The 27,539-nt window shown below is 45.8% G+C and overlaps 1 protein-coding gene across 4 annotated transcripts in view; it reads right to left on the reverse strand.

The window, feature by feature from the left end:
* LOC137367363 (centrosome-associated protein ALMS1-like) overlaps positions 1-27,539 on the reverse strand; it is a 75,660-nt gene that overhangs the window by 16,286 nt on the left and 31,835 nt on the right. For 3 of the 4 annotated variants that reach the window (XM_068028639.1, XM_068028638.1, XM_068028641.1), the window contains exons 4-8: positions 25,998-26,123; positions 25,756-25,917; positions 20,694-21,820; positions 18,077-18,224; positions 6,332-6,571 (exon numbers count right to left, since the gene is read on the reverse strand). In XM_068028639.1, the coding sequence (XP_067884740.1) occupies positions 6,332-6,571; positions 18,077-18,224; positions 20,694-21,820; positions 25,756-25,917; positions 25,998-26,123 (1,803 nt within the window). The remainder of the gene's footprint in view (positions 1-6,331; positions 6,572-18,076; positions 18,225-20,693; positions 21,821-25,755; positions 25,918-25,997; positions 26,124-27,539) is intronic. The other variant, XM_068028640.1, reaches the window with a different exon arrangement.

Consider the following 27,539-nt stretch of genomic DNA (forward strand, 5'->3'; position numbering starts at 1 on the left):
CAACGCAAAACTCCGTCTGAACCCCGACATCAAAGCACACCTATATAATCACAACGCAAAACTCCGTCTGAACCCCGACATCAAAGCACACCTATATAATCACAACGCAAAACTCCGTCTGAACCCCGACATCAAAGCACACCTATATAATCACAACGCAAAACTCCGTCTGAACCCCGACATCAAAGCACACCTATATAATCACAACGCAAAACTCCGTCTGAACCCCGACATCAAATCAAACCTATATAACCACAACGCAAAACTCCGTCTGAACCCCGACATCAAAGCACACCTATATAATCACAACGCAAAACTCCGTCTGAACCCCGACATCAAATCACACCTATATAATCACAACGCCAAACCCCGTCTGAACCCCGACATCAAAGCACACCTATATAATCACAACGCAAAACTCCGTCTGAACCCCGACATCAAATCACACCTATATAATCACAACGCAAAACTCCGTCTGAACCCCGACATCAAAGCACACCTATATAATCACAACGCAAAACTCCGTCTGAACCCCGACATCAAATCAAAGCACACCTATATAATCACAACGCAAAACTCCGTCTGAACCCCGACATCAAATCAAAGCACACCTATATAATCACAACGCAAAACTCCGTCTGAACCCCGACATCAAATCACACCTATATAATCACAACGCAAAACTCCGTCTGAACCCCGACATCAAAGCACACCTATATAATCACAACGCAAAACTCCGTCTGAACCCCGACATCAAAGCACACCTATATAATCACAACGCAAAACTCCGTCTGAACCCCGACATCAAATCACACCTATATAATCACAACGCAAAACTCCGTCTGAACCCCGACATCAAAGCACACCTATATAATCACAACGCAAAACTCCGTCTGAACCCCGACATCAAAGCACACCTATATAATCACAACGCAAAACTCCGTCTGAACCCCGACATCAAAGCACACCTATATAATCACAACGCAAAACTCCGTCTGAACCCCGACATCAAAGCACACCTATATAATCACAACGCAAAACTCCGTCTGAACCCCGACATCAAAGCACACCTATATAATCACAACGCAAAACTCCGTCTGAACACCGACATCAAATCAAACCTATATAATCACAACGCAAAACTCCGTCTGAACCCCGACATCAAATCAAACCTATATAATCACAACGCCAAACCCCGTCTGAACCCCGACATCAAATCACACCTATATAATCACAACGCAAAACTCCGTCTGAACCCCGACATCAAATCAAACCTATATAACCACAACGCAAAACTCCGTCTGAACCCCGACATCAAATCAAACCTATATAATCACAACGCAAAACTCCGTCTGAACCCCGACATCAAATCAAACCTATATAATCACAACGCAAAACTCCGTCTGAACCCCGACATCAAAGCACACCTATATAATCACAACGCAAAACCCCGTCTGAACCCCGACATCAAAGCACACCTATATAATCACAACGCAAAACTCCGTCTGAACCCCGACATCAAAGCACACCTATATAATCACAACGCAAAACTCCGTCTGAACCCCGACATCAAATCAAACCTATATAATCACAACGCAAAACTCCGTCTGAACCCCGACATCAAATCAAACCTATATAATCACAACGCAAAACTCCGTCTGAACCCCGACATCAAATCAAACCTATATAATCACAACGCAAAACTCCGTCTGAACCCCGACATCAAATCAAACCTATATAATCACAACGCAAAACTCCGTCTGAACCCCGACATCAAAGCACACCTATATAATCACAACGCAAAACTCCGTCTGAACCCCGACATCAAATCACACCTATATAATCACAACGCAAAACTCCGTCTGAACCCCGACATCAAAGCACACCTATATAATCACAACGCAAAACTCCGTCTGAACCCCGACATCAAATCAAAGCACACCTATATAATCACAACGCAAAACTCCGTCTGAACCCCGACATCAAATCACACCTATATAATCACAACACAAAACTCCGTCTGAACCCCGACATCAAAGCACACCTATATAATCACAACGCAAAACTCCGTCTGAACCCCGACATCAAATCACACCTATATAATCACAACGCAAAACTCCGTCTGAACCCCGACATCAAATCACACCTATATAATCACAACGCAAAACTCCCCCCGAACCACAAACTCAAATCACGTGTATAATCACTTCAAACCCCAAACCCCATCAAATCACACCTGTATCATTCCCCCAACCCCCATCAAATCACACCTGTATAATCCCCCCGAACACCAACATCAAATCACACCTGTATAATCCCCCCGAACACCAACATCAAATCACACCTGTATAATCCCCCCGAACACCAACATCAAATCACACCTGTATAATCCCCCCGAACACCCCCATCAAATCACACCTGTATAATCCCCCCGAACACCAACATCAAATCACACCTGTATAATTCCCCCAAACACCAACATCAAATCACACCTGTATAATTCCCCCAAACCCCAACATCAAATCACACCTGTATAAACCCCAAACCCCAACATCAAATCACACCTGTATAATTCCCCCAAACCCCATCAAATCACACCTGTATAAACCCCAAACCCCATCAAATCACACCTGTATAAACCCCAACATCAAATCACACCTGTATAATCCCCCCGAACCCCAACATCAAATCACACCTGTATAATCACTTCAAACCCCAACATCAAATCACACCTGTATAAACCCCAAACCCCATCAAATCACACCTGTATAATCCCCCCGAACCCCAACATCAAATCACACCTGTATAAACCCCAAACCCCAACATCAAATCACACCTGTATAATCACTTCAAACCCCAACATCAAATCACACCTGTATAAACCCCATCAAATCACACCTGTATAATCACTTCAAAGCCCAACATCAAATCACACCTGTATAAACCCCATCAAATCACACCTGTATAATCACTTCAAAGCCCAACATCAAATCACACCTGTATAAACCCCATCAAATCACACCTGTATAAACCCCATCAAATCACACCTGTATAAACCCCATCAAATCACACCTGTATAATCACTTCAAACCCCATCAAATCACACCTGTATAAACCCCATCAAATCACACCTGTATAAACCCCAAACCCCATCAAATCACACCTGTATAAACCCCATCAAATCACACCTGTATAAACCCCATCAAATCACACCTGTATAATCACTTCAAACCCCAACATCAAATCACACCTGTATAAACCCCATCAAATCACACCTGTATAAACCCCAAACCCCATCAAATCACACCTGTATAATCACTTCAAACCCCAACATCAAATCACACCTGTATAATCACTTCAAAGCCCAACATCAAATCACACCTGTATAAACCCCATCAAATCACACCTGTATAAACCCCATCAAATCACACCTGTATAATCACTTCAAACCCCATCAAATCACACCTGTATAAACCCCATCAAATCACACCTGTATAAACCCCAAACCCCATCAAATCACACCTGTATAAACCCCATCAAATCACACCTGTATAAACCCCATCAAATCACACCTGTATAATCACTTCAAACCCCAACATCAAATCACACCTGTATAAACCCCATCAAATCACACCTGTATAAACCCCAAACCCCATCAAATCACACCTGTATAATCACTTCAAACCCCAACATCAAATCACACCTGTATAAACCCCATCAAATCACACCTGTATAAACCCCAAACCCCATCAAATCACACCTGTATAAACCCCAACATCAAATCACACCTGTATAATCCCCCCGAACCCCAACATCAAATCACACCTGTATAATCACTTCAAACCCCAACATCAAATCACATCTGTATAAACCCCAACATCAAATCACACCTGTATAATCACTTCAAACCCCAACATCAAATCACACCTGTATAAACCCCATCAAATCACACCTGTATAAACCCCAAACCCCATCAAATCACACCTGTATAAACCCCAACATCAAATCACACCTGTATAATCCCCCCGAACCCCAACATCAAATCACACCTGTATAAATCCCAAACCCCAACATCAAATCACACCTGTATAATCACTTCAAACCCCAACATCAAATCACATCTGTATAAACCCCAACATCAAATCACACCTGTATAATCACTTCAAACCCCAACATCAAATCACACCTGTATAAACCCCATCAAATCACACCTGTATAATCACTTCAAACCCCAACATCAAATCACACCTGTATAAACCCCATCAAATCACACCTGTATAATCACTTCAAACCCCAACATCAAATCACACCTGTATAAACCCCATCAAATCACACCTGTATAAACCCCATCAAATCACACCTGTATAAACCCCAACATCAAATCACACCTGTATAATCACGCCGATATCCCAACATTAAATCACACCTGTATAATCACTTCAAACCCCAACATCAAATCACACCTGTATAATCACGCCGATATCCCAACATTAAATCACACCACACATGAATAATCCCCATCAGGGAGCGTCCATGTTTTTTGCTAAATCTTGAGAATCTACATTTTTAAAAAACTGAAAAGGATTTCAATGGACATTGAAACATCTGGAGACCACTGAACTTTATGGATACTCTGAAAAAAAAATCAAGGTCAACAAGAGGTTCCTGGTTTTGACCAGTAAACAAATACTGGAAAACTGATAATTTTAAGGAAACTAGCAAGGGATTCAACCTAACAGCTACCCTTTGTGTGACAAGAGAAAATTTATAACTTAGCATGTGACATTGTTTCTGGAAAAATTTTAGTTTCATTTGGAATTGTAAAAGGTTTGAACTAAAGCAGGCTACTGGAATTTGATTTGGACCTGCCAGGAGATCGGAAGAAAAAACGGACAAGTATTACCTCTCTGTAAAGAATCCTTGCTCTTGAAAAGCAAAAGCTTGTATGAAGTAGTACCGCTGCCTCCTGCATTTTTGAAGAAACCCTGAATTTGCAGAAACTTTGCATTTTTAAAAGGACTTTTGAATCAAACGTGAGAACAGACACCTGTTGCTACACCCTTGATAAAAGACCTATGTGAAGCCTTCTACAGTTGAATTTCTTTGACTGCCTACCCAACACAGACTGTTCATCAACCTCGTCTGGAAAGACTTCAAGTGGCATCCAAATATTCAACTTTAGGACACCTCGCCAAACCAAAGAACTTCCTTCCAGATCATTGCAGTCTAAGTTTTTTTTTATTCCTTTGAAAAAGCTGTAAACAAAAATCCCTTTCTTCCTGGTTAACTGGTTTTTGGATGTATGTGCATGTGCATAAGGGTAGGGAAAAATAAGGAGCTTTAATATCTCAGTTCGCATATTTATTTATTTCATTATTGGTTACGACTTGGTATTATAATAAACAAATAATTTTTGATGACTTAAGAAACCTGATTGATGTGCTTTATTCTGGGGACACAGAGTATCTAAATGGCTGTTTCGATAAATGGGAAAATTTATTGATATGTTGTAACCTGGGGAGAAGTGCGACTGAATTAACAATGCACGCCTCCCACTTCAGTCATAACATATTAATTGGGGGCTCTTGTCAGGATTAAATCCAACGCCAATAATGTTTAATTGTCGGTGGAGTAATAATAATTGAAAGAGGAAAATAAAAGAACCAGGTTTCTTGTATAAAAGTCTACACTATCAGAATGTCTGTAGCAGTTTTGAAACTTTTCTGGGGAAGGAGAATGTATTCCTCAGTGACTTGAAAATCTTAACTAAGGTTAAACTAATGGCATCGGCAGTACAATTGGGGTTAGAATTGAAATCAGGAGCTAAAAAAAGAGATAATTGAAATAGTCGCCCAACATTTGGAATTGGAGGACTGTAGATCACATCTATTTAATTTAATTTAGAGATACAGCACTGAAACAGGCCCTTCGGCCCACCGAGTCTGTGCCGACCAATGAAAAAGCCTGTATAATCCCCCGAACACCATCAAATCAGGAACAGGAAGAGACCATTCAGCCCTTCCAGACTGTTACACAGGAACAGGAGAAGGCCATTCAGCCCTTCCAGACTGTTACACAGGAACAGGAGAAGGCCATTCAGCCCTTCCAGACTGTTACACATGAACAGGAGAAGGCCATTCAGCCCTTCCAGACTGTTACACAGGAACAGGAGAAGGCCATTCTGTCAGATCACAGCTGATTTGTACAACATTTTCCTGCCTTTTCTCCATATCCCTGAATGCTCTGACTCAACAGGAATGCACCAATCTCCATCAGACTGGTGGTACGAGCACAGTGCCTGAATTCCTGATGGAATGTAATGACTGCTCACCTGGTCCAGCTGATGTCCTGCCCCCTTTACCAGGACCCCTCTGTGTGTGTGAGCTGCCCTTCTTCCTCCTGTCCTTGGCACTGGAGGTTGCTGGGTTGGTTGTTGGAGAAACCAAGCCCCAGCGGTGACTGCGCGGGGCAGTTGTTCGATGCAGGGTCACGTCTGAATCCGGCGAAGGGAAGGTCACACCCATGTCGCGAGTCCGCCTCCCCTTAGCGCTTGGGACAATCTCCAGAGATTCTGAAACAAGAAGCAGCACTTCTTACAAATGGAGAGGGGTGGAGTCAAGGAGAGTGATCAACCTCTACACAACTGGGATCACTGGGCAAAGACAAAACTGGGATTGACCCTCAGCCAGGAGCATGAAGGGGAGTCTGGGGGCCAACTGGTGCACCTAAAGGGGAAAATGTCACGAGGGAAGGACATCGTAGTGGAGACTGTGAATAGGGTCAGGGGACTGTGCTTCTGGAAGGAGAAGATTGAGGGATATGGTGAGGAAGGATTGAAGAATACAGTAAGGAGGGATCGCATATACGGGAAGGAACTGAGGGAATGTGATGACACAGGTGAGCTGTTATGTTCCACCAGCTGTTGTCTTGTTATATATTAACTGAAGTCTCTTGTGGCCCAGACTGGGGAGGACTGGCAGCTTCTCTTCCCTAAACGAGCTGGATTTTTACAACACCCTGCTCATATTTCCTGGTCCCTCTCCACAAAGTACCAGTCCTACAAGAGTAGCTATGTTATGGGAGGGAACACCTACATGCTAACTTTCTGTGTTCCTTGAAAGAGTACAGCAAAGTTCTCTGAACATCGACAATTACAAGTTTCATGCCTTTTTAAAAAAAAAATTCTGCTTTTCTATTCGTACTATGAAAATGAATAACTTCACACTTCCCCCCATTATACTCCAGCTGCCATCTTGTTGTCCACTCATTTAACCTGTCTATATCTCTGTGCAGCCTCTTTATGTCCTCCTCAGATTACATTCCCACCTAGTTCTGTATTGTCAGCAAACTTGGATGCATTATTCTTGATCTCTCAGTCCAAGTCATTAATATAGAGTATAAATAGCTAAGGTCCTAGCACTGATCCTTGCAGCACCCCACTATTCTCTGCCTGCCAACTTGAAAATGCCCCGTTTATGCCCACTCTCTGCTTCCTGTCCATTATCCAATCCTCTATCGACACAAATATATTACTCCCCAAATCCATGAGCGCTTATCGTGAATATTAACCTTTTATGTGGCACCTTATTGAATGCCTTTTGGAAATCCAAGTATACTACATCTACTGGTTTCCCTTTATCTACCCTGCTAGTTACATCCTCAAAAGACTCAAAGAAATTGTCCAGCACGATTTCCCTTTCAGAAAACCGTGTTGACTTTGTCTGATTATATGATGATTTTCTAAGTGATTGTTAAAGACTTCCTTAGTAATAGATTTGAGCATTTTCCCGATGAATACTGTCAGGCTAACTGGCAGGTAGTTCCCTGTTTTCTCTCTCCTTTTCTTAAACAGCGGTGTTACAGTTGCTGACTTCCAATCTGCTGGGATCACCTAGAATGTAAAGTATTTTGAAAAATCAGTATCTCTACAGCTACCTCTTTTAGAATACCAGGATGTAGGGTATCAGGTCCTGGGGATTTGTCAGCTTTTCATCCCTTAAGTTTCTAGAACACTTTTTCTCTGCTGATATTACATTATGTCCCACATTCTTAGCCCCTTGGTTAGCCTCTATTTCTGGGATATAATTTGCGTCACTAAAATAAGAGCAAAATACTGCGGATGCTGAAACTCTGAAATGAGAACAGAAAGTGCCGGAAATACTCAGCAGGTCAGGCAGCATCTGTTCTCTCTACATAGATGCTGCCATACCTGCTGAGTATTTCCAGCACTTTTAAAAACATTTGTTCATAGGATGTGGGCGTCACTAACTAGGACATACAAACATACAAATTAGGAGCAGGAGTAGGCCACTCGGCCCCTCGAGCCTGCTCTGCCATTCAACAATGGCTGAACTGATTTCTCCACATTACCACCTACCCCCCATAACCTTTCAACCCCTTGCTTATCAAGAATCTACCTAACTCTGCCTTAAAAATATCCTGCTTCCACTGAGAGAAAACATTTCTCATCTCTGTCTTAAATGCGCGACCCCTTATTTTTAAACAGTGACCTCCAGTTCTAGATTCTCCCACAAGGGGAAACATCCTTTCCACATCCACCCTGTCAAGACCCCTCAGGATCTTATATGTTTCAATCAAGTCACCTCTTACTCTCCTAAATTCCAGTGGGTACAAGCCTAGCCTGTCCAATCTTTCCTCATAAGATAACCCGCCCATTCCAGGTATCAGTCTAGTAAACCTTCTTTGAACTGCTTCCAACACATTTACATTCTTCCTTAAATAAGGAGATCAAAACTGTACACAATACTCCAGATGTGGTCGCACCAATACCCTGTACAGCTGAAGCATAACTTCCCTACTTTTGTATTCAATTCCCCTCACAATAAACGATAAAATTCCACAACACTTATTGCCATCCTAACTAACCTTCTCATCCCACATCCCACGAATGAATTTAAAAAAAACTTTCTGTTCTCATGTAATTTGTGTCTTCTACTGTGAAGACAGACACAAACTATTTATTCAATGGCTCTGCCATTTCCTTGTTCCCCACGATAATTTCTCCTGTCTCTGCTTGTAAGGCACCAACGTTTACTTAAGCTACTCTCCTTTTTATATACCTATAAAAGCTCTTACAGTTCTATTTTATATTCCTGTCTCGTTTACTCTCATTCTATTTTTTTCCCTTTCTATCAGGCTTTTGGTCACCCTATGCTGGTTTGTAAAACTCTCCCAATCCTCAGGCTTACTGCCACTCTTTGCAACATTATAAGGCTCCTCTTTTAATCTAATACTATTCTTAACTTCCCTAGTAAATCATGGATGGATCTTTCTTGCTGAGTTTTTGCCTTTTAATCAAATGTATTTTTGTTTAACATTTTGAATTGTTTCTTTAAATGTTTCCTACTGTTTATCTACCATCATATCTTAGTCTATTTACCCAGTCAACTTTAGTCAGCTCCCCCCTTATACCCATGTAATTGGCTTTACTTAAGTTTAAGATTCTTGTTTTGGACTCAAAATTTCTCATCTCAGTCCGAAATGACTGACCCCTTTTCCTAAGTCTGTATCACCGCCCTCCCCCATCCAACCCCTCGCCATGTTCTAGATTGAGATAAAAAGCCTTGAATTTTGTGTTTTTTTAACCATTATTCTTTGCATAGACCTTATTCACTGATGCACTATTGCCATTAAACTCTCCGTCCCTTCCTGTCCCACTCTGCTGGTCTTTGCCTAGATTGCTAGACATCTCTAGTGCCTCAACTTTTCTCTTTAGATTTCTAAATCTCTCTTCACCTGACCCCTCCCCCCCAGCTCTTTTAGCTTAAAGCCCTAGCCACAGCCCTAGTTATACGATTCGCCAAGACACTGATCCCAACCTGGTTTAAGTGGAGCCCATCCCAATGGAACAGCTTCCTCTTTCCCCAGCACTGGTGCCCAGTGCCCCTTCTTCACACACCACTCTTTGAGCGACACGTTTAATTCTCTAATCTACTCGACCCAATGCCAATTTGTGCATGCCTCAGAGATTACCCTCGAGGTTCGACTTATTAATTTATAACCCAGTTCATCAAACTCCCTTATCCTTAGTTCTACCTATGTTGTTGGTTCCAACGTGGATCGCGGCAACTGGATCCCTTCACTGTCACTGGGCCAAAAACCTGGAATTTCCTTCCTAACAGCACTGTGGGTGCACCTACACCATAGAAACCCCAGGTGGTGGCTCACCAACACCTTCTTAGGGCAACTAAGGATGGGCAATACCGGCTCCTGGGTCAGTAGTTCAGCACCAGAATCACTTGCTCCTGGTAGGGCCACCCATGGCGACAAGGTCAGGAGGAGGTGCCAGACAAAGTGTGGTCCAAAAAGTCTGCAACAGCAGAACAGGTGAAGGAAGACGGCATCTCTCACTGGCTGCAAAGGAGGAAGAAGGCTGCAGCAGCAAGGTGATCCCGGTCATCGTGGTTTAACATTTGACCACCAACCTGTCAAATCGTGTGGACAATGACGGCCCCCCCAAGGTCCCCATGTTAAACAAAGTCACGCACAGGCTTCTACCAGGGTCCGCTTGCTACCAATCGGTAAAAATAGTGACAACTTGTCCATCAAGCTGCATCATGCTTTGAGTCCAAACGCCCTAATGATGAGGCAGTGCGACGGCAGAGAAGGAAAGAAAAGGAAGAAAATCCTGCACTCCAGATCCTACTATTCTGTGGGGCGTCCTGTCCCATGTGCTCAAAGATCTGTGGGTCGAGAATCGGCCTGTTCAGTCACCTGATGACCCATGGCCAAAACTATTGACTTTGAGTAGACGCATCCTCGAATCGAGGGACAGCTGCCACCGCCAACCAGAACCACTGGGCTACAGTACCCAGTACATGGAAGGACTGAGACACGTGGCGAGGTGAGAGATTTGAATCATGAAAAGCCACAAGCTTTCAATCGAACAGCTTTTTCTGATTCTGAGACGACCTCATACTCTGGCAGAAGATGAGGCAACGTCAAGACACTGAGCTGGAACCCTGCGACGTATAAAGTGACCACTCATGCATTTGGCCACCTCCCCCAGCCTGCTACTTTCACTTCAGATTTCACAGCCTGGTGCTGAAGACCTCAGTCAGTTGGTCAATCATCACCAGGCATCTCCACTCTTACAACTGGGGTCACCGGAGGACCCATCGGGGCAGAGCTCAAGTGGCCCAATGACAGCCTTCTGTGCCGTGATGACTCTTATGACTCATCCTGTTGTTTCTTCACTGACATGGCAATGATGGTGTCAAGTGTGGCCACCCTCACCACCGCCCGCCCTTGCCGCGACTCTTGTCCCCACATCAGTTCCAGCCTTGAATCAATAGTGGCAGAATCAGAAGATTGTGGGTTCAAGTCCCAGTTCAGAGACTAGAGCACATAATCCATTGAGGGAGTGCTGCACTGCCAAAGGTGTCGTCTCTTTAACCAAGGCCTTGTCTGCCTTCTCAGGTAGACATAAAATATCCACTGTCTCTTATTTCAGAGATGAGCAAGGGAGTTATCCCTGATGTCCTGGTAACATTTATCCCTCAATCATCACTATGAAACACATTATCTAGTCATTATTACATTGCTGCTTGTGGGATCTTGCTGTGTACAAATTGGGTGCCGAGTTTCCTACATTACAACAGCGACTACACTTCAAAACAAAGTATTTCACGGGCCGTGAAGCACATTGGGATGTCGTAGGGTCATGAAAGGTGCTAAAGAACTGCAAGGCTTTTTCTTTCTGGGATGAAATCTGGGAGCCTCCCTGCTCTGTATGTCTCACTTCTACGTCAGGTTAATAAAGGAGTTTAAAAAGGAAAAGAGTAAGTAAAGTGAGTCATAGAGAGATACAGCACTGAAACATTCCCTTCTGCCCACCGAGTCTGTGCCGACCATCAACCACCCATTTATACTAATCCTACATTAATCCCATATTCCCTACCACATCCCCACCTTCCCTCAATTCTCCTACCACCGACCTACATTAGGGGCAATTTACAATGGCCAATTTACCTATCAACCAGCAAGTCTTCCGCACCCAGTGGAAACCCACGCGGTCACAGGGAGAACTTGCAAACTCCGCACAGGCAGTACCCAGAATTGAACCCGGGTCGCTGGAGCTGTGAGGCGGCGGTGCTAACCACTGTGCCACAGTTTTGGTCCTCTACAGAGTGAGAATGGGGAGTTAATAGTAGATAATAGTAGATAAACGTAGATGGCCTGTTTCAAGAGGCAGTTAAGCCGGTGCCAAGGCAAGCACAGTCAGGGTGGGATTGGGTGGCTGCCGGACAGACAAAGAAAAGTCAGGCCAGGTAGTGCAGGTGTCCCCAGAGGACATCCAACTTTCTAACCGGTGTTCAGTTCTGGGTACCGATGGGGGAGAGGGTTCCTCTGGAGAATGCACCGAGAGTCATAACCAGAAGTCATGGGTGACTCAGCTGTGCTGGGATGGAGAAAAAGAGACAAGAGGGCAATAGTGGTAGGGGATTCCGTGGTTAGAGGAACAGATAGGCGTTTCTGTGGTCACAGATGTGATTCCAGGATGGTATGGTGCCACTCTGGTGCAAAGGTCATGGATATCACCGAGTGGTTACAGAGTATTCTGGAGGGCGAGGGTGCACAGCCGGAGGTCCTGGTCCACACTGGTACCAATAACATAGGTAGAAAGAGGGATGAGGTCCTGCAAAAAGAATTTAGGGAGCTAGGTAGCAGATTAAAAAGTAGGACCTCAAAGGTTGTAATCTCTGGGTTTCTTCCAGTGCCATGGGCTAGTGAGTATATGAATAGGAGGGTAGAGCAGATGAATGCATGGTTGAAGAGATGGTGCAGGAGGGAGGGCTTCAGCTTCCTGGATCAATGGGCCTGTTTCTGACGAAGGTGGTATCTAGACGGGTTGCACCTGAACCAGAATGGGACCAGCATCCTTGCTGGGAGGTTTGCTAGTGCTGTGGGGGGGGGGGGGGGGGGGGCGGGGGAGGTTTAAACTAATTTGGCAGGGGGATGGGATACAGAGTGGAGATACAGTAAGGGGTGATGTATAGTCAAATATAGAAGAGAAGCGAAGTCAGTCTGGAGGGCAGAGCAAGTATAGACCTGTTAAGGCTCAAGCAAACAATGCAAGGCTGTTTTGTATCTATTCTAATGCAAGGAGTCTTACTAGTAAGGCAGATGAATTGAGGGTGTTGATTAACACATGGGAATATGATATTATTGCTATCACAGAGACATGGTTGAGGGAGGGACAGGACTGGCAGCTTAAAATTCCAGGATATAGAATCTTCAGATGTGATAGGGAAGGGGATAAAAGAGGAAGTGGCATTGCACCGTTGATCAAGGAGTCAATTACTGCGGTAAGGAGGAAAGATATCTTAGAAGGTTCCTCTAATGTTGCCATATGGGTAGAACTTAAAAACAAAAAGGGGGCAGTCACGTGGCTGGGAGTGTACTACAGGTCTCCAAACAGTCAGGAAGAGATAGAGGAGCAGATATGTAGGCAAATCACAGAGAGGTGTAAAAATAATAGGATAATAATAGTAGGGGATTTCAACTTCCCTTATATTAGAGGGGATAGTATCAGTGCAAAAACCTTAAGGGGGCGGAATTCTTCAAGTGCATTCAGGAGAGCTTTTTGAGTCAGCACGTAGAGAGTCCTACAAGAGGAGGAGCAGTACTGGACTTAATCCTAGGGAATGAAGCCGGACAAGTGGCAGTGGGGGGGCATTTCGGGGATAGTGACCATTACTCTAAGATTTAAGGTAGTTGTGGAAAAGGACAAAGATGGACCAGAAATAAAGGTACTGAATTGGGGGAAGGCCGATTTCAATATGTTAAAACAGGATCTGGCCAAAGTGAACTGGGAGCAGCTACTTGTAGGAAAGTCTACATCAGACCATTGAGAGTCATTCAGAAAGGAAATAGTGAGGGTTCAGGTGCAGCATGTTCCCGTAAAGGTGAAGAATAGGACCAACAAGTCAAGGGAACCCTGGATGTCAAAAGATATAGAGGATTGGATAAGGAGAAAAAAAAGGAGGCTTATGGCAGATTCAGAGTGCTGAAAACAGCAGAGGCTACAGAAAGTGTAGAGGAGTACTTAAAAAAAAAGTAATTAGGAGAGCGAAGAGGGTGCATGAGAAATCACTGGCAGACAAGATTATGGAAAATCCCAAGGCATTTTATCAGCATGTTAGAGGCAACAGGATAACAAGGGAAAAAGTGGGGCCCATTTGGGATCAAAGAGGCATTCTGTGTGTGGAGCCGGAGGACATAGGTGAGGTTTTGAATGATTATTTTTCATCTGTGTTCACTATGGAGAAGGACGATGTAGGTGTAGTGATCAGGGAGGGGGATTGTGATATACTTGATCAAATTAGCATTGAAAAGGAGGAAGTATTAGCTGTATTAGCGGGCTTAAAGATGGATAAATCCCCAGGCCCAGATGAGATGTATCCCAGGCTGTTATGTGAGGCAAGGGAAGAGATAGTGGGGGCTCTGACACAAATTTTCAGATCCTCTCTGACCACAGGAGAGGTACCAGAGGACTGGATAACAGCAAATGTGGTACCATTCTTCAAGAAGGGCAGCAGGGATAAACTAGGTAATTATAGGCCTGTGAGTCTAACGTCAGTGGTAGGGAAATTAGATCAGATCAGAGATACAGCACTGAAACAGGCCCTTCGGCCCACCGAGTCTGTGCCGAACATCAACCACCCATTTATACTAATCCTACACTAATCCCATATTCCTACCAAACATCCCCACCTGTCCCTATATTTCCCTACCACCTACCGATACGAGTGACAATTTATAATGGCCAATTTGCCTACCAACCTGCAAGTCTTTTGGCTTGTGGGAGGAAACCGGAGCACCCGGAGGAAACCCACGCAGACACAGGGAGAACTTGCAAACTCCACACAGGCAGTACCCGGAATCGAACCCGGGTCCCTGGAGCTGTGAGGCTGCGGTGCTAACCACTGCGCCACTGTGCCGGAAAAAATTCTGAGAGAAAGGATTAATCTCCACTTGGAGAGGCAGGGATTGATCAGGGATAGTCAGCATGGCTTTGTCAGGGGGAGATCGTGTAACTAAGTTGATTGAATTGTTCGAGGAGGTGACTAGACGTGTAGATGAGGGTAAAGCAGTTGATGTAGTCTACATGGTCTTAAGTAAGGCCTTTGATAAGGTCCCGCATGGGAAATTGGTGAAGGTAAGAGCCCATGGGATCCAGGGCAATTTGGCAAATTGGATCCAAAATTGGCTTAGTGCAAGGAGGCAGAGGGTGATGGTCGAGGGTTGTTTTTGCGAGTAGAAGCCTGTGACCCGTGGGGTACTGCAGGGATCGGTGCTGAGACCCTTGCTGTTTGTAGTGTACATTAATGATTTAGACGTGAATATAGGAGATATGATCAGCAAGTTCACAGATGACACGAAAATCGGTGGTGTCGTAAATAGTGAGGAGGAAAGCCTTAGATTACAGGACGATATAGATGGGTTGGTAAGATGGGCAGAGCAGTGGCAGATGGTGTTTAATCCTGAGAAGTGTGAGGTGATGCATTTTGGGAGGACTAACAAGGCAAGGGAATATACAATGAATGGTAGGACCCGAGGAAGTACAGAGTGTCAGAGGGACCTTGGGGTGCTTATCCATAGATCACTGAAGACAGCAGCACAGGTAGATAAGGTGGTTATGAAGGCATATGGGATACTTGCCTTTATTAGCTGAGGCATAGAATATAAGAGCAGGGAGGTTATGTTAGAGCTGTATAAAACGCTAGTTAGGCCACAGCTGGATTACTGTGTACAGTTCTGGTCACCACACTGTAGAAAGGATGTGATTGCACTGGAGAGGGTGCAGAGAAGATTCACCAGGATGTTGCCTGGGCTGGAGCATTTCAGTTATGAGGAGAGACTGGATAGGCTGGGATTGTTTTCCTTGGAGTGGAGAAGACTGAGGAGGGACCTGATTGAGGTACACAAAATTACAAGGGGCACTGATAAGATAGATGGGAAGAAACATTTTCTCTTAGCGGAGGGATCAATAACTGGGGGAGGGGCACAGATTTAAGGTAAGGTGCAGGAGGTTTAGAGGGGATTTGAAGAAAAAAAATTTCACCCAGAGGGTGGTTGGAATCTGGAACGCACTGCTTGAAGGGGTGGTAGAGGCAGGAATCCTCACAACATTTAAGAAGTATTTAGATAAGCACTTGAAACGCCATAGCATACAAGGCTATGGGCCAAGTGCTGGAAAATGGGATTAGATTGGATGGGTGCTTGATGGTCGGTGCAGGTGCGTTAGGCCAAAGGGCCTGTTTCTGTACTGTAAAGGTCTATGACTGTATAATAAAGGAATGGCGGATAAAATGAACAAATATTTTCTTCTTTCTTCAGAGGGTACAAAAAAACATTCCAGTAATAGCTGTAAATCAGGAGGTGGTGGAAAACAGGAACTTCAGGGAAGTGGTACTGAGCAAACTGATGGAGCTGCGGGCTGACAAGTCCCCGGGTCCTGATGGGCTTCATCCTAGGGTCTTAAAAGAGGTGGCTAATGAGGTAGTAGATGCATTGGTGTTAAATTTTTCAAAATTCACTCGATTCTGGAAAGGTTCCATCAGACTGGAAAATAACAAATATAACCCCTCTATTCAAGAAGCGTGGGAGGCAGAAAATAGGTAACTATAGGCCACTTAGCTTGATGTCTGTCTGTCGTGGGGAAGGTGTTAGAATCGGTCACTAAGGAGGCTATAGCTGGGCACTTCGAAAAACTCAAGGTAAATCGGGATTAGTCAGCATGGTTTTGTGAAAGGGAAATCATGTTTAACCAATTTATTGAAGTTCTTTGAAGGAGTAACATGTGCTGTGGATAAAGGGGAGCCCATTGACGTATTGTACTTGGATTTCCAGAAGGCATTTGACAAGGTGCCACATAAAAGGTGATTGCACAAAGTAGAAACTCATGGTGTAGGGGGGTAACATATTAGCATGGATAGAAGATTGGCTGGCTGGCAGAAAACAGTGTATGCATAAATGGGTCCTTTTCTGATTGGCAGGATGTGACGAGTGGAGACCCGCAGGGGTCTGTGCTGGGGCCTGAACATTTTACAATTTATGACTTAGACGAGGGGAGCAATGGCATGGTAGCTAAATTTGCAGATGACACAAAGATAGGTAGGAAAGTATGTTGTATAGAGGACATAAGGAGGTTGCAGACCAATATAGATAGGTTGAGTGAGTGGGCAAAAATCTGGCAGATGGAGTATAATGTGGGAAAATGCGAAGTTGTTCACTTTGGCAGGAAGAATAAAAAAGCACAATATTACTTAAACAGAGAACGACTGCAGAATTCCAACATGCAGAGGGATCTCGGTGTTCTAGTGCATGAGTCACAAAAGGTTAGTATGCAGGTAAAGCAAGTAATAAAGAAGGCGAATGGAATGCTATCCTTTATTACGAGAGGAATTGAAAATAAAAGTAAGGATGTTATGCTTCAGTTATACAGAGCATTGGTGAGACTACATCTCGAATACTGTGTGCAGTTTTGGTCTCCTCATTTAAGGAAGGATGTGAATATGTTTGAGGAGATTTACTAGATTGATACCTGGAATGAGTGGGTTGTCTTATGAGGAAAGGTTGGACAGACTGGGCCTGTTTTCAGTGGAGGTCAGAAGAGTGAGGGGAGATTTGATTGAAGTATACAAGATCCTGAACGGTCTTGACAAGGTGGATGTGGAAAGGATGTTTTCTCTTGTGGGAAGTCCAGAACTAGGGGGCATTTTTTAAAATTAGGGGTTGCCCTTTTAGGACAGAGATAAGGAGAAATTTTTTCTTTCAGAGGGTTGTGCAAATTTGGAACTCTCTGCCTCAGGAGGTGGTGGAGGCGGGGTCAGTGAATATTTTTAAGGCGGGGTAGATAGATTCTTGTTAGGCAAGGAAATCAAAGGTTATCCGGGGTAGATGAGAGTGTGGAATTCGAAACACAAACAGATCAGCCATGATGTTATTGAATGGCACAGCAGGCTAGAGGGGCAGAACGGCCTACTACTGCTCCTAATTCATACGTTCGTATGATCAAACCCAGCACAGGCCAACTCCTGCTGGCACTAACCTGTCTGCACCCCCTGGTTGACCAGCCTGGTGCTTCTCTTGCTGACAAGCTTGCTGGAGGGGCCGTGGGATGGACGAGCTGAGGCGCTCGCTGTGGATGTGCAGTCAGGTGTGGTTACGGAAACAGTGACGCCCAGTCCTCCGGAGACCTGTTGAAGCAAACACAGGAGATAGAGCTGAACAATCAGGTTCCTTCACTGACATGGGACTGCCAGTGCCCCAGTTACACAACAATCAGTGGCAAGCCAGAGAGCAGGATCGGGGGAGGACTCCTGACCACAATGTGGCACATGCGAGCCTGGGCCACTCTCTCCCCAGCCCGCACAGCGAATGACTGATTCCAACAGAGCTGGGAGATGGACAGAGAGAGGGAGCGCGAGCGCGAGAGAGAGAAAGAGAGCGCGAGCGCGAGAGAGAGAAAGAGAGCGCGAGCGCGAGAGAGAGAAAGAGAGCGCGAGCGCGAGAGAGAGAGAAAGAGAGCGCGAGCGCGAGAGAGAGAGAAAGAGAGCGCGAGCAAGAGAGAGAGAGAAAGAGAGCGCGAGCAAGAGAGAGAGAAAGAGAGCGCGAGCGAGAGAGAGAGAAAGAGAGCGCGAGCGAGAGAGAGAAAGAGAGCGCGAGCGAGAGAGAGAGAAAGAGAGCGCGAGCGAGAGAGAGAGAAAGAGAGCGCGAGCGAGAGAGAGAGAAAGAGAGCGCGAGCGAGAGAGCGCGAGCAGAATCCTCCCACCGAGCCAAACTAACCAATTGCTCGATGTGTGCGGGAGGGGTCCTCATGATAGCTGTGTTGGAGTGGGGACGGAGATTTGTCGCCAGGCCTTTTAGTCATATAGTGAGATGCTGGGGCAGTGCAGGCACCTAGACTAACCTGTGATTGACCAGAGAGGGTCAGACAAAAGTAACTGAAAAGGCTAATTAAAATGTTGGCCTATATCTGAATGGGACTAGAATTCAAAGTGATGTTTCAGTTGTCTAGACCCTCAGTCAGACGCCATCTTTTCTTAAATACGTTCCTGGGATGTGGGCATCGCTGGCTAGGCCAGCATTTATTGCCCATCCCTAATTGCCCTTGAGAAGGTGGTGGCTTGGAATTCTGCAGTCATTCTCTGTTTAAGTAATACTCTGCTTTTTTATTCTTCCTGCCAAAGTGAACAACTTCACATTTTCCCACATTATACTCCATCTGCTTTCTTGAACTGCTGCAGTCCATGTTGGGTAAGTGGGTGCACTGCAGAAGGTGGCTCACCAACACCTTCTTAGGGCAACTAAGGATGGGCAATACCGGCTCCTGGGTCAGCTGTTCAGTACCAGAATCACTTGATCTTGGTAGGGCCACCCATGGTGGCCAGGTTGGGAGGAGCTGCCAGACAAAGTGCGGTCCAAAAAGTCCACAACGGCAGAACAGGTGAAGGAAAACAGTGATTCTCGCCGGCTGTGAAGGCAGAAGTAGGCTGCAATGGCAAGGTGATCCCAGTCATCGTGGTTTGACATGTCACCGAAATCTGACCACCAACCTGTCAAGATCATGTGGACAATGACGGCTCCCCAAGGTCCCCATGTTAAACAAAGTCATGTGCAGGCACTTGCTACCAATCATTCAAAATGGTGACAACTTGTCCATCAAGCTGCATCATGCTTTGAGTCCAAACGTCTCAATGATGAGGCAGAGCAGTAGCATAGAAGGAAAGGAAGAAAATCCTACTCCGGATCCCATTACCTCCTGGGACGTCCTGTCCCATGTGCCCAAAGATCTGCGGGTCGAGAATCGGCCCATTCAGTCACCTGAAGACCCACGGCAGAAACTCACGACCTTGAGCAGACGTCATCCTTGAATCGAGGGACAGCTGCCGCCGACCAGAACCACTGGGCTACAGCACCCAGTACATGGAAGGACTGAGACACGTGGTGAGGTGAGAGATGTGAATCATGAAAAGCCACAAGCTTTTAGTCTAATAGCCTTTTTTCTGATTCTGGAGTAACTGCATTTCATTCTCGGCACCACACATCAGCAAGGATATACTCGCCTTAGGGTGGCTACAATGCAGATTCACCAGAATTATTCCTGGGATAAAAGGGTTAAATTATGAGGACAGATTCCATCGACTAGGCGTGTATTCCCTCGAGTATGGAAGATTAAAGGGCGATCTACTCGAGGTGTTATGATGATTAAAGGATTCAACAGGGTAGATAGAGAGAAGCTATTCCCTCTGGTGACAGCGAGTCCAGAACAAGGGGCCAGAACCTTAAAATTCGAGCCAGGCCGTTCAGGGCTGATGTCAGGAAGCCCTTCATCACACAAAGAGCAGTGGAAATCTGGAACACTCTCACCCAAAATGCTGGGGGTCAAGTGGAGCTTTCAAAACTGAGAGTGATAGATTATTGTTGGGTAAAGATGTTAAGGGGTTCAGAATGAAGGCAGGTAGGTGGAGTTGAGATACAGATCAACCATGAACTAATAGAATGGTTGATCAGACTTGAGGGGCTGAATGGCCTCCTCCAAGCATTGCCATCCCTCACCAATGCTGTTCAACATTCACAGTCGGAGGGGGGCAGTCACTGCTCTTAACATGATATGCGTGTTGAGTGAAGCTGCACATCACCATCACTGAGACTCCCTCACTCACCTGCCAGTCACCGGAGGCACTTTGACACCTCGTCTCTGCCCTCCTCGGCCAATCCCTCCTGCGAACCGAGCTCTCTTTCTGTTTCTCGATGGTGCCATATAACCGGGAGAGAGGCTTCACGGTGACACGCTCTGGCCCAAAGGCCCTGACCAAGCGCACTGTGTCGATGGTCGAGGTGGTGCTTCCTGTCTCCGTCTGTGTCTGCAGGTCTGTCTCGGTCGAGGCCGTAGTGTCTGACTCAGTGACGGGCGGTCCTCCCGAGCTGCCGCTCTTAGTGTCCGAATACCGCTGGCGATTCAGGATATTCTTTATCCGCTCAGTGGAGATTTCCTCCAGGGAGACGAGGCTCTCACTCTTTGGGGTGCATAAGGAGCCTGGAGAAGGGGCAGCCGGACCCACCGTCACTGTGTCCTCCCAGGCTCTGCGCCTCCTCTCCCTCTCTTCTGTCCCACGCCACCCATTGACCCCCTCAACAGAGAGCAGTGAGTGCTGGACTGGGTTTCTGAGGAAGCGCGCCAACTGGTCCAATCGTTCCAGCAGGGAGAGCTCGCTGGCACTGCTCGAGCCCAGACTCTTGTGCCTCTTCTGCCTCTCCTTAAACTTCTCCCACAGCTCGTCCAGACTGCTGTATCTTACTGCGCCTTTGGCGCTGGGCAGACCCCCGGTTGGCTCTGCTGGGGGGCCTGCACTGCCAGCCAGGTCAGTGTAGCGGGTGGCAGGGCAAGGCTGTCCTCGAGGGTTACCATGGCGGGAGCCCCTGGCAGCCGCCTTTGCCCATTCCGAGTATGAGCGTGCAGGGCGCCCCTCCTCCTCCTCCGCCCAGTGGCTCTGGGTCTCTCCTGTGGCGAGGGGCCAAACTGGGTTCATAATGCCACCTTCAGTTGGTACGGTCTGACGCACAGTTGGGTATGATCGAGATCTCCTGCCGCTCGGCTCTCGCTCGCGTGCTCGTTGCCTCGTTTTAGGGTAACATGAGAGGCGCCTGTTCCAGGATTCGAGCGGGTTCCTGTCGTCGTACTGGACTGGAAAGTCAGCGTAAAGGTCACCGTGACTTGCATGTTGCAGCGGCAAGTTCTCGGGCAAAGTTGCTGCCCCAGGGGCGAGGGAGCTCTGGTGACACCGGATACCTGCAGCGACAGCACGGAAAGCAGAGTAAAGCCAGGAGATCAACACGCGAGTTACCCCATCCTAACTCGTACCAAGTCCCATTCACCTCCATCCCTTGTCTCGATGACACTGTCTGTCAGTGCAGCAATGCCTCGATTTCAGAACTCTGATCCTTTGATCCATGGCCTCGTCCTCCCTATCTCTGTAACCTCTTCCAGCCTCACAAACCTCAGATATTTGTGCTCCTCTAATTCTGGCCTCTTGAGCATCCTTGATTTTAATCGCTCCACTATTGGTGGCTGTGCCTTCAGCTGTCTGGGGCCTGAGCTCTGGAATTCCCTCCCTAAATATCTGCACCTCTCTACTCCTTAAAGTCTACCTCTGACCAAGCTTTTGGTCATCATTCCTAGTAACCCCTCATGTGGCTCGATGTCAAATTTTGCTTGATAATTGGGAGGTTTTACTACGTTAAAGGCACTATATAAATTCAACTTGTTGTTGTATCAATCCACAGTCCTGCTCTCAGACAGCACAGACCTGAGCAAAAACACCAGCAGCGGCAGCAGCAAATACGAGAGAGAGCGAGAGAGCACGCAGAGGGAACAGGGCAGAACTGATTAGAGACACCATCAGTGGCAAAGAATAAAAGAGAAAGTGAGAGAGAGGGAGAGGGAGAGAGCGAGAGCGCGTGTGATTGGGGAGGCAACACGGCCCTGACTGGTGCTTTTCCAAAAAAAAATCAAGGAGCGATGTCAAAGGACAGCAGGTAGGTGATTGGTTGGTGTTTTTTTTTAATACTAAAACTAGAGCAGTGGTAATTTATAGCATAACTAGTTGAACTAATTGATAAAATTTCAACTGAAGTAAATATAACAGTAAAAGAATTAGTATTAAGACTATTAGCACAGAGCAGGTCTAGAGGTATTAATTAAAATTAATAGTTTATATAAGGTATAAACTAGATTCTAAAAGAGGGAATAGAGTTTTTTAGATCATGGATGGGCAGCAGAGACCTGTTGCTTGCAATTCCTGCACCATGTGGGAACTTCAGGACACTTCATGTATCTTGGGAAACCACATTTGTAGGAATTGTCTCCAGCTGCTTCAGCTCGAGCTCAGGATTTCTGAACTTGAGGGGCAGCTGGAGTCACTGTGGAGCATCAGGTAACAGGAGAGTTTCCTGGATTGTATGTTCCAGGAGGTGGTGACCCCACAGGCAGTGCGAGTTCAGGATAGTAGATGGGTGGCCATCCGAAAGAGTAGGAAGAGCAGGAGGTGCAGGAGTCTTCAGGATGTGAGCCACTTTCAAACAGGTACTCAGCATTGGAGACTGATACTCTGAAGGAGTGCAGTTCAGACCATGGCACCAATGGGCAAGGAATAGTACAGGAGGGAACAGCAAAGAGTAGAGATGCAGTTGTTATAGGAGATTCCATAGGTAGAGGGACAGAGAGGCATTTCTGCAACAGTCATTGTGAGTCCCACATGGTGTGTTGTCTCCCTGGTGCCAGGGTAAAGGACATCACGGAGAGGGTGAAGGATTTTCTGCAGGGGGAAGGGGGTGAGCCAGAAGTTGTGGTACACACTGGTAATGACACAGAGAGCAAATATTGAGGTTTTACAGTCAGATTTTCAGCAGCTAGGGAGGAAGTAAAAAATTAGGACCTTGAAGGTATTAATTTCTGGATTACTCCCAGTGTTATGCTCAAAACACTGACTCACCAAACAGAGGAAACAGTCCTCCTCTATTCACCATAGAAAGGCCTTCACAAATTTAAAAGTCTCCATTAAATCAGCTCAGTCTTCTCCAGTGCAAACAGCCCCAGTATTGCACATCTCTCCTCATAACAATAGTTTCTCATCCCTGGCATCATCCTGGTGAATCTACACTGTCCACTCTCGGTGGCTTTAATGTCCTCTCTATAATGGAGCTCTCAAAACTGCACATAGCACTCAAGTTATCAGCCTTTGTTCAGTGGTTGCACCCTTGCCTCTCACTTAGAGGGTTGTGGGTTCAAAGCCCAACACATAATCTAGGAGGAGACTTGTGCAGATGGGGAGCAGGAGATTGTATGAAATTCTTAGAGGGTTTGACAGGGTAGATGCTAAGAAGCTGCTTCCCCTGGCTGAGTCTAGAACTAGCGCTCATAGACTCAGGGTAAGGAGTCAGCCATTTAGGACTGAGATGAGGAAAACTTTCTTCAATCAGAGGGTTGTAAATCTTTGGAATTCTCTACCCAAGAGAGGCTGTGGATGCTCAGGCATTGAGTATATTCAAGACTGAGATTGACAGAATCTTGGGCACTAAGTGAATCAAGAGATATGGGGATAGTGTAGGAAACGAGTTGAAGTAGGAGGTCAGCCATGATCTGATTGAATAGTGGAGCAGACTCGAGGGGCTATATGGTTTATCCCTGCTATTTCTTATGTTTTTATCAGATTAGAGAAAACAAGTGGTCATATGGATAAGATATGCAAGCAGAGGACGAGGTTAGATGTCAGGTTTCTCCTTATGCAGAGGTTCATCGACACGGAACAAGTTACTGGCTCATGTGTAGCTGAGGATTCAGTGCAAAAGGTTAAGAGGGAGCTGGAAAAGTTCCTCCTTTTTGTTTGATTGATTCATTCTCGGAATGTGGGTGTCACTGGCTAGGGCAGCATTTGTTGCCCATCCCTAACTGCCCTTGAGAAGATGATGGTGAGCTGCCTTCTTAAACCGCTGCAGTCCTTAGGGTGCAAGTACACCAACAGTGCTGTCAGGGAGTGAGTTTCAGGATTTTGATCCAGCAACAGTAATGGAACAGTGGTATAGTTCCAATTTCCCAGCAATTTTCTCCCCTGAACTTTTTTTGTGGGTTTATTTTGCCTCGCAGATCATATCACTCCAGGTGGGAGGGTTTACTCAGGGTCTTGATGCATAGTTCATAGAATCATAGAATGGTTACAGCACAGAAGGAGGCCATTCAGCCCATCATGTCTATGCTGGCTCTCTGCAAGAGCAACTCACCTAGTCCCACTCCCCCATCTTTTCCCCATCGCCCTGCAAATATTTTCTCTTCAGATCCAAATCTGAAGGCCTCGACGGAATCTGCCTCCACCACACTCTCAGGTAATGCATTCAAATCCTAACCACTTGCTGCATAAAAACATTTTTCCTCCTGTCGATGTTGTTTCTTTTGCCAATCACCTTAAATCAGTGTCCTCTGGTTCTCTATCCTTCCGCCAATGGGAACAGTTTCTGCCTATCTACTCTGTCCAGACCCCTCATAATTTTGAACATCATGACTGTTAGTGACCGGCTCGATGCAGCGACCAGTCTTTACCTGTCCATCTCTTCATACGTCCTGTTCATTATTTATCCCTCAACCAACGTCACTAAAATAGATTATCTGGTCATTAACACATTGCTGTGGGATCTTGCTGTGTGCAAATTGCCTGCCGTCTTTCCCAAATTACAACAGTGACTACACTTGAAAAGTACTTCATTAGTTGTGAAGTGTTTTGTGGTGTCCTGAGGTTGAGAAAGGCGGTGTATGAATCCAAGTTTTTTTTCACCAGCGCAGTTACCTCTTTACTGCCCTCTGAACTAGCCTAGCCAACTATTCAGTCACCACCACCAACCATCTTCTTTAGGAAACCAGGAAGGGCAACAAATGCCAAACTTGGCAGCAACTTCCACATCCTGAGATAAATTAATGTTTCTTTAACTGTGGTCTAACTATTATTTTGTACTCGTACTTTACACCCCTATTTTTGAAATCTACCTATACTCTTCACAACCTCGGGGAAGTATATATTTGAACCTCCAGATCTCGCTGCTCACACACACATTCCTCAGTGTAAGAGAGCATTCCTTGGTTTCCTTCCCAACTTGTCCACATTAAACTGTAGCTGCCACTTGCCTGCCCTTGCCATGTTGTCTGATATTTCATCGACCTCAACAGCACATTCTCACCTCTTTCTAACAATTTCATTTCCTCCTTGTTCCTGGGCTTCTTTGGAGCTGCTGCCTTGCCATATGCTCTCTCTCTGTGCCGAGTGAGTTTGCTCGATGGAATATAGCCCCGGGTCCCCAGGACCTCAGTTGGGATTCTCGTGGGAGGTCCGTCCTGTGAATCTGAGAGGTGAAGCAGAGCTGAAGTCAAACCAACAGGGTCAGAATCTGCAGAAAATGTTTAGAAAAGTAAAGGTGCTGACCTGCTCGCAAGCTCTCACTGCTGCTCTCGGAATCCAACTGGTCGATTTTGCTCCTTGTCCCAGAGTCAGGCATGTAGAACAATTTGGTGCTACCAGCTGGTTTGTACGGCAACATCACTGGGACATCTGCAGGTGAGAAAAGATATTGTACTATGTCCCTCAATCTCTCACAGAACAAAAAACCTGATGTCTTATAGGCCAGTAGTTGTCAAACTGGGATCTTGAGAGACAGGCCAGGGGTCCACAAAATAATGTGAAGGGCACCCCCACCGTTGTGATGGTGCGGATTGTGCGCTGTCGGCTGTTATTTTGATTTCCTTCATACACTCAAGCGGCGCAGTTGAGAGTTCGATGTCAGTCCTGGGGGCTTGGTGCCCTCGCACAGTGAGACATTAGTGAGTGATCACTGGGGGCGAGGCAGCTCTGAAAACGGACATGTAACCAGAGTATTGGAGCCTCGGACTGACTGAGAATCCCGAGAGGCATCAAAGACACAGGGAATGGATTTGTCGGGCCTGGGCTGGGGGAGGAAAGGTAGAAGCCACCACATCAACCTCATCCAGGTGCCTCAAGATGAGTTTCGGTCACTACGTACGGTCGCTGGGCCTGCGACTGGACCTGGACTAAAGCTGCAGTCCCAGCTCCTGTTAGTATCCCAATGGCAGAAATGCTGGAGCATGTTAGCAATATTCCAGCATAGACAGGCCGGTAAACAGCAAGAAAAAACACTGAAGCACTCAGCAGCTGTGCAGTCAATAGGCAGGCAGTGGACAGTTACACCTCGAACAGTGCCACGGTTCCCAACACAAGCCACCGAGCCTAATCCCACTGCAGAAGAGCAGGGAGGTGTCATGTAGTGAAGCATTCAACAAGCAGATTTCTGAACCAGTAAGGTTACCTTTCAGCTGAGGGGAAGATAAACGTTTTCATCTCACCAACCACAAGGTTCATTATATCGGACAGACCAGTAAAAATTTCATACAGGTCCCATAATGCAGACATTGTAGTAAAAGAGGAGGAATGTGAAATATTAGATATGATAAGCATAATGAGAGAGGAAGTACTAGAGAGTCTGACATCCTTGAAAGTGGATAAATCACCAGCGCCAATGGATTGTATCCAAGGATGTTAAAGGAAGCCAGGAAATAACAGATGCTCTGAGGACCATCCTCAAATCCTCACTAGATACAGGTGAGGTACCAGAGGATTGGAGGTGTGTGAACATTGTACCATTGTTTAAAAAAGGTGCGAGGGATAGGCCAAATAATTACAGGCCCGTCAGTCTGACCTCGGTAGTGGGCAAATTATTACAATCAATTCTGAAAGATAAGATAAGCTGTCACTCAGAAAGGCATGGATTAATCAGGGATAGTCAGCATGGATTTGTTAAGAGAAGGTTGTGTCTTCCTAACTTAATTGAATTTTTTGAGAAAGTAACAAGGAGGATTGATAAGGGTAGTACAGTGGATGTGGTCTACATGGATTTTAGTAAGGCATTTGACAAGGTCTCACATGGCAGACTGGTCAGAAACATAAAAGCCC

This window comes from Heterodontus francisci, chromosome 1 (assembly GCF_036365525.1).
Source record: "Heterodontus francisci isolate sHetFra1 chromosome 1, sHetFra1.hap1, whole genome shotgun sequence".
In the NCBI taxonomy this organism is placed as follows: domain Eukaryota; kingdom Metazoa; phylum Chordata; class Chondrichthyes; order Heterodontiformes; family Heterodontidae; genus Heterodontus; species Heterodontus francisci.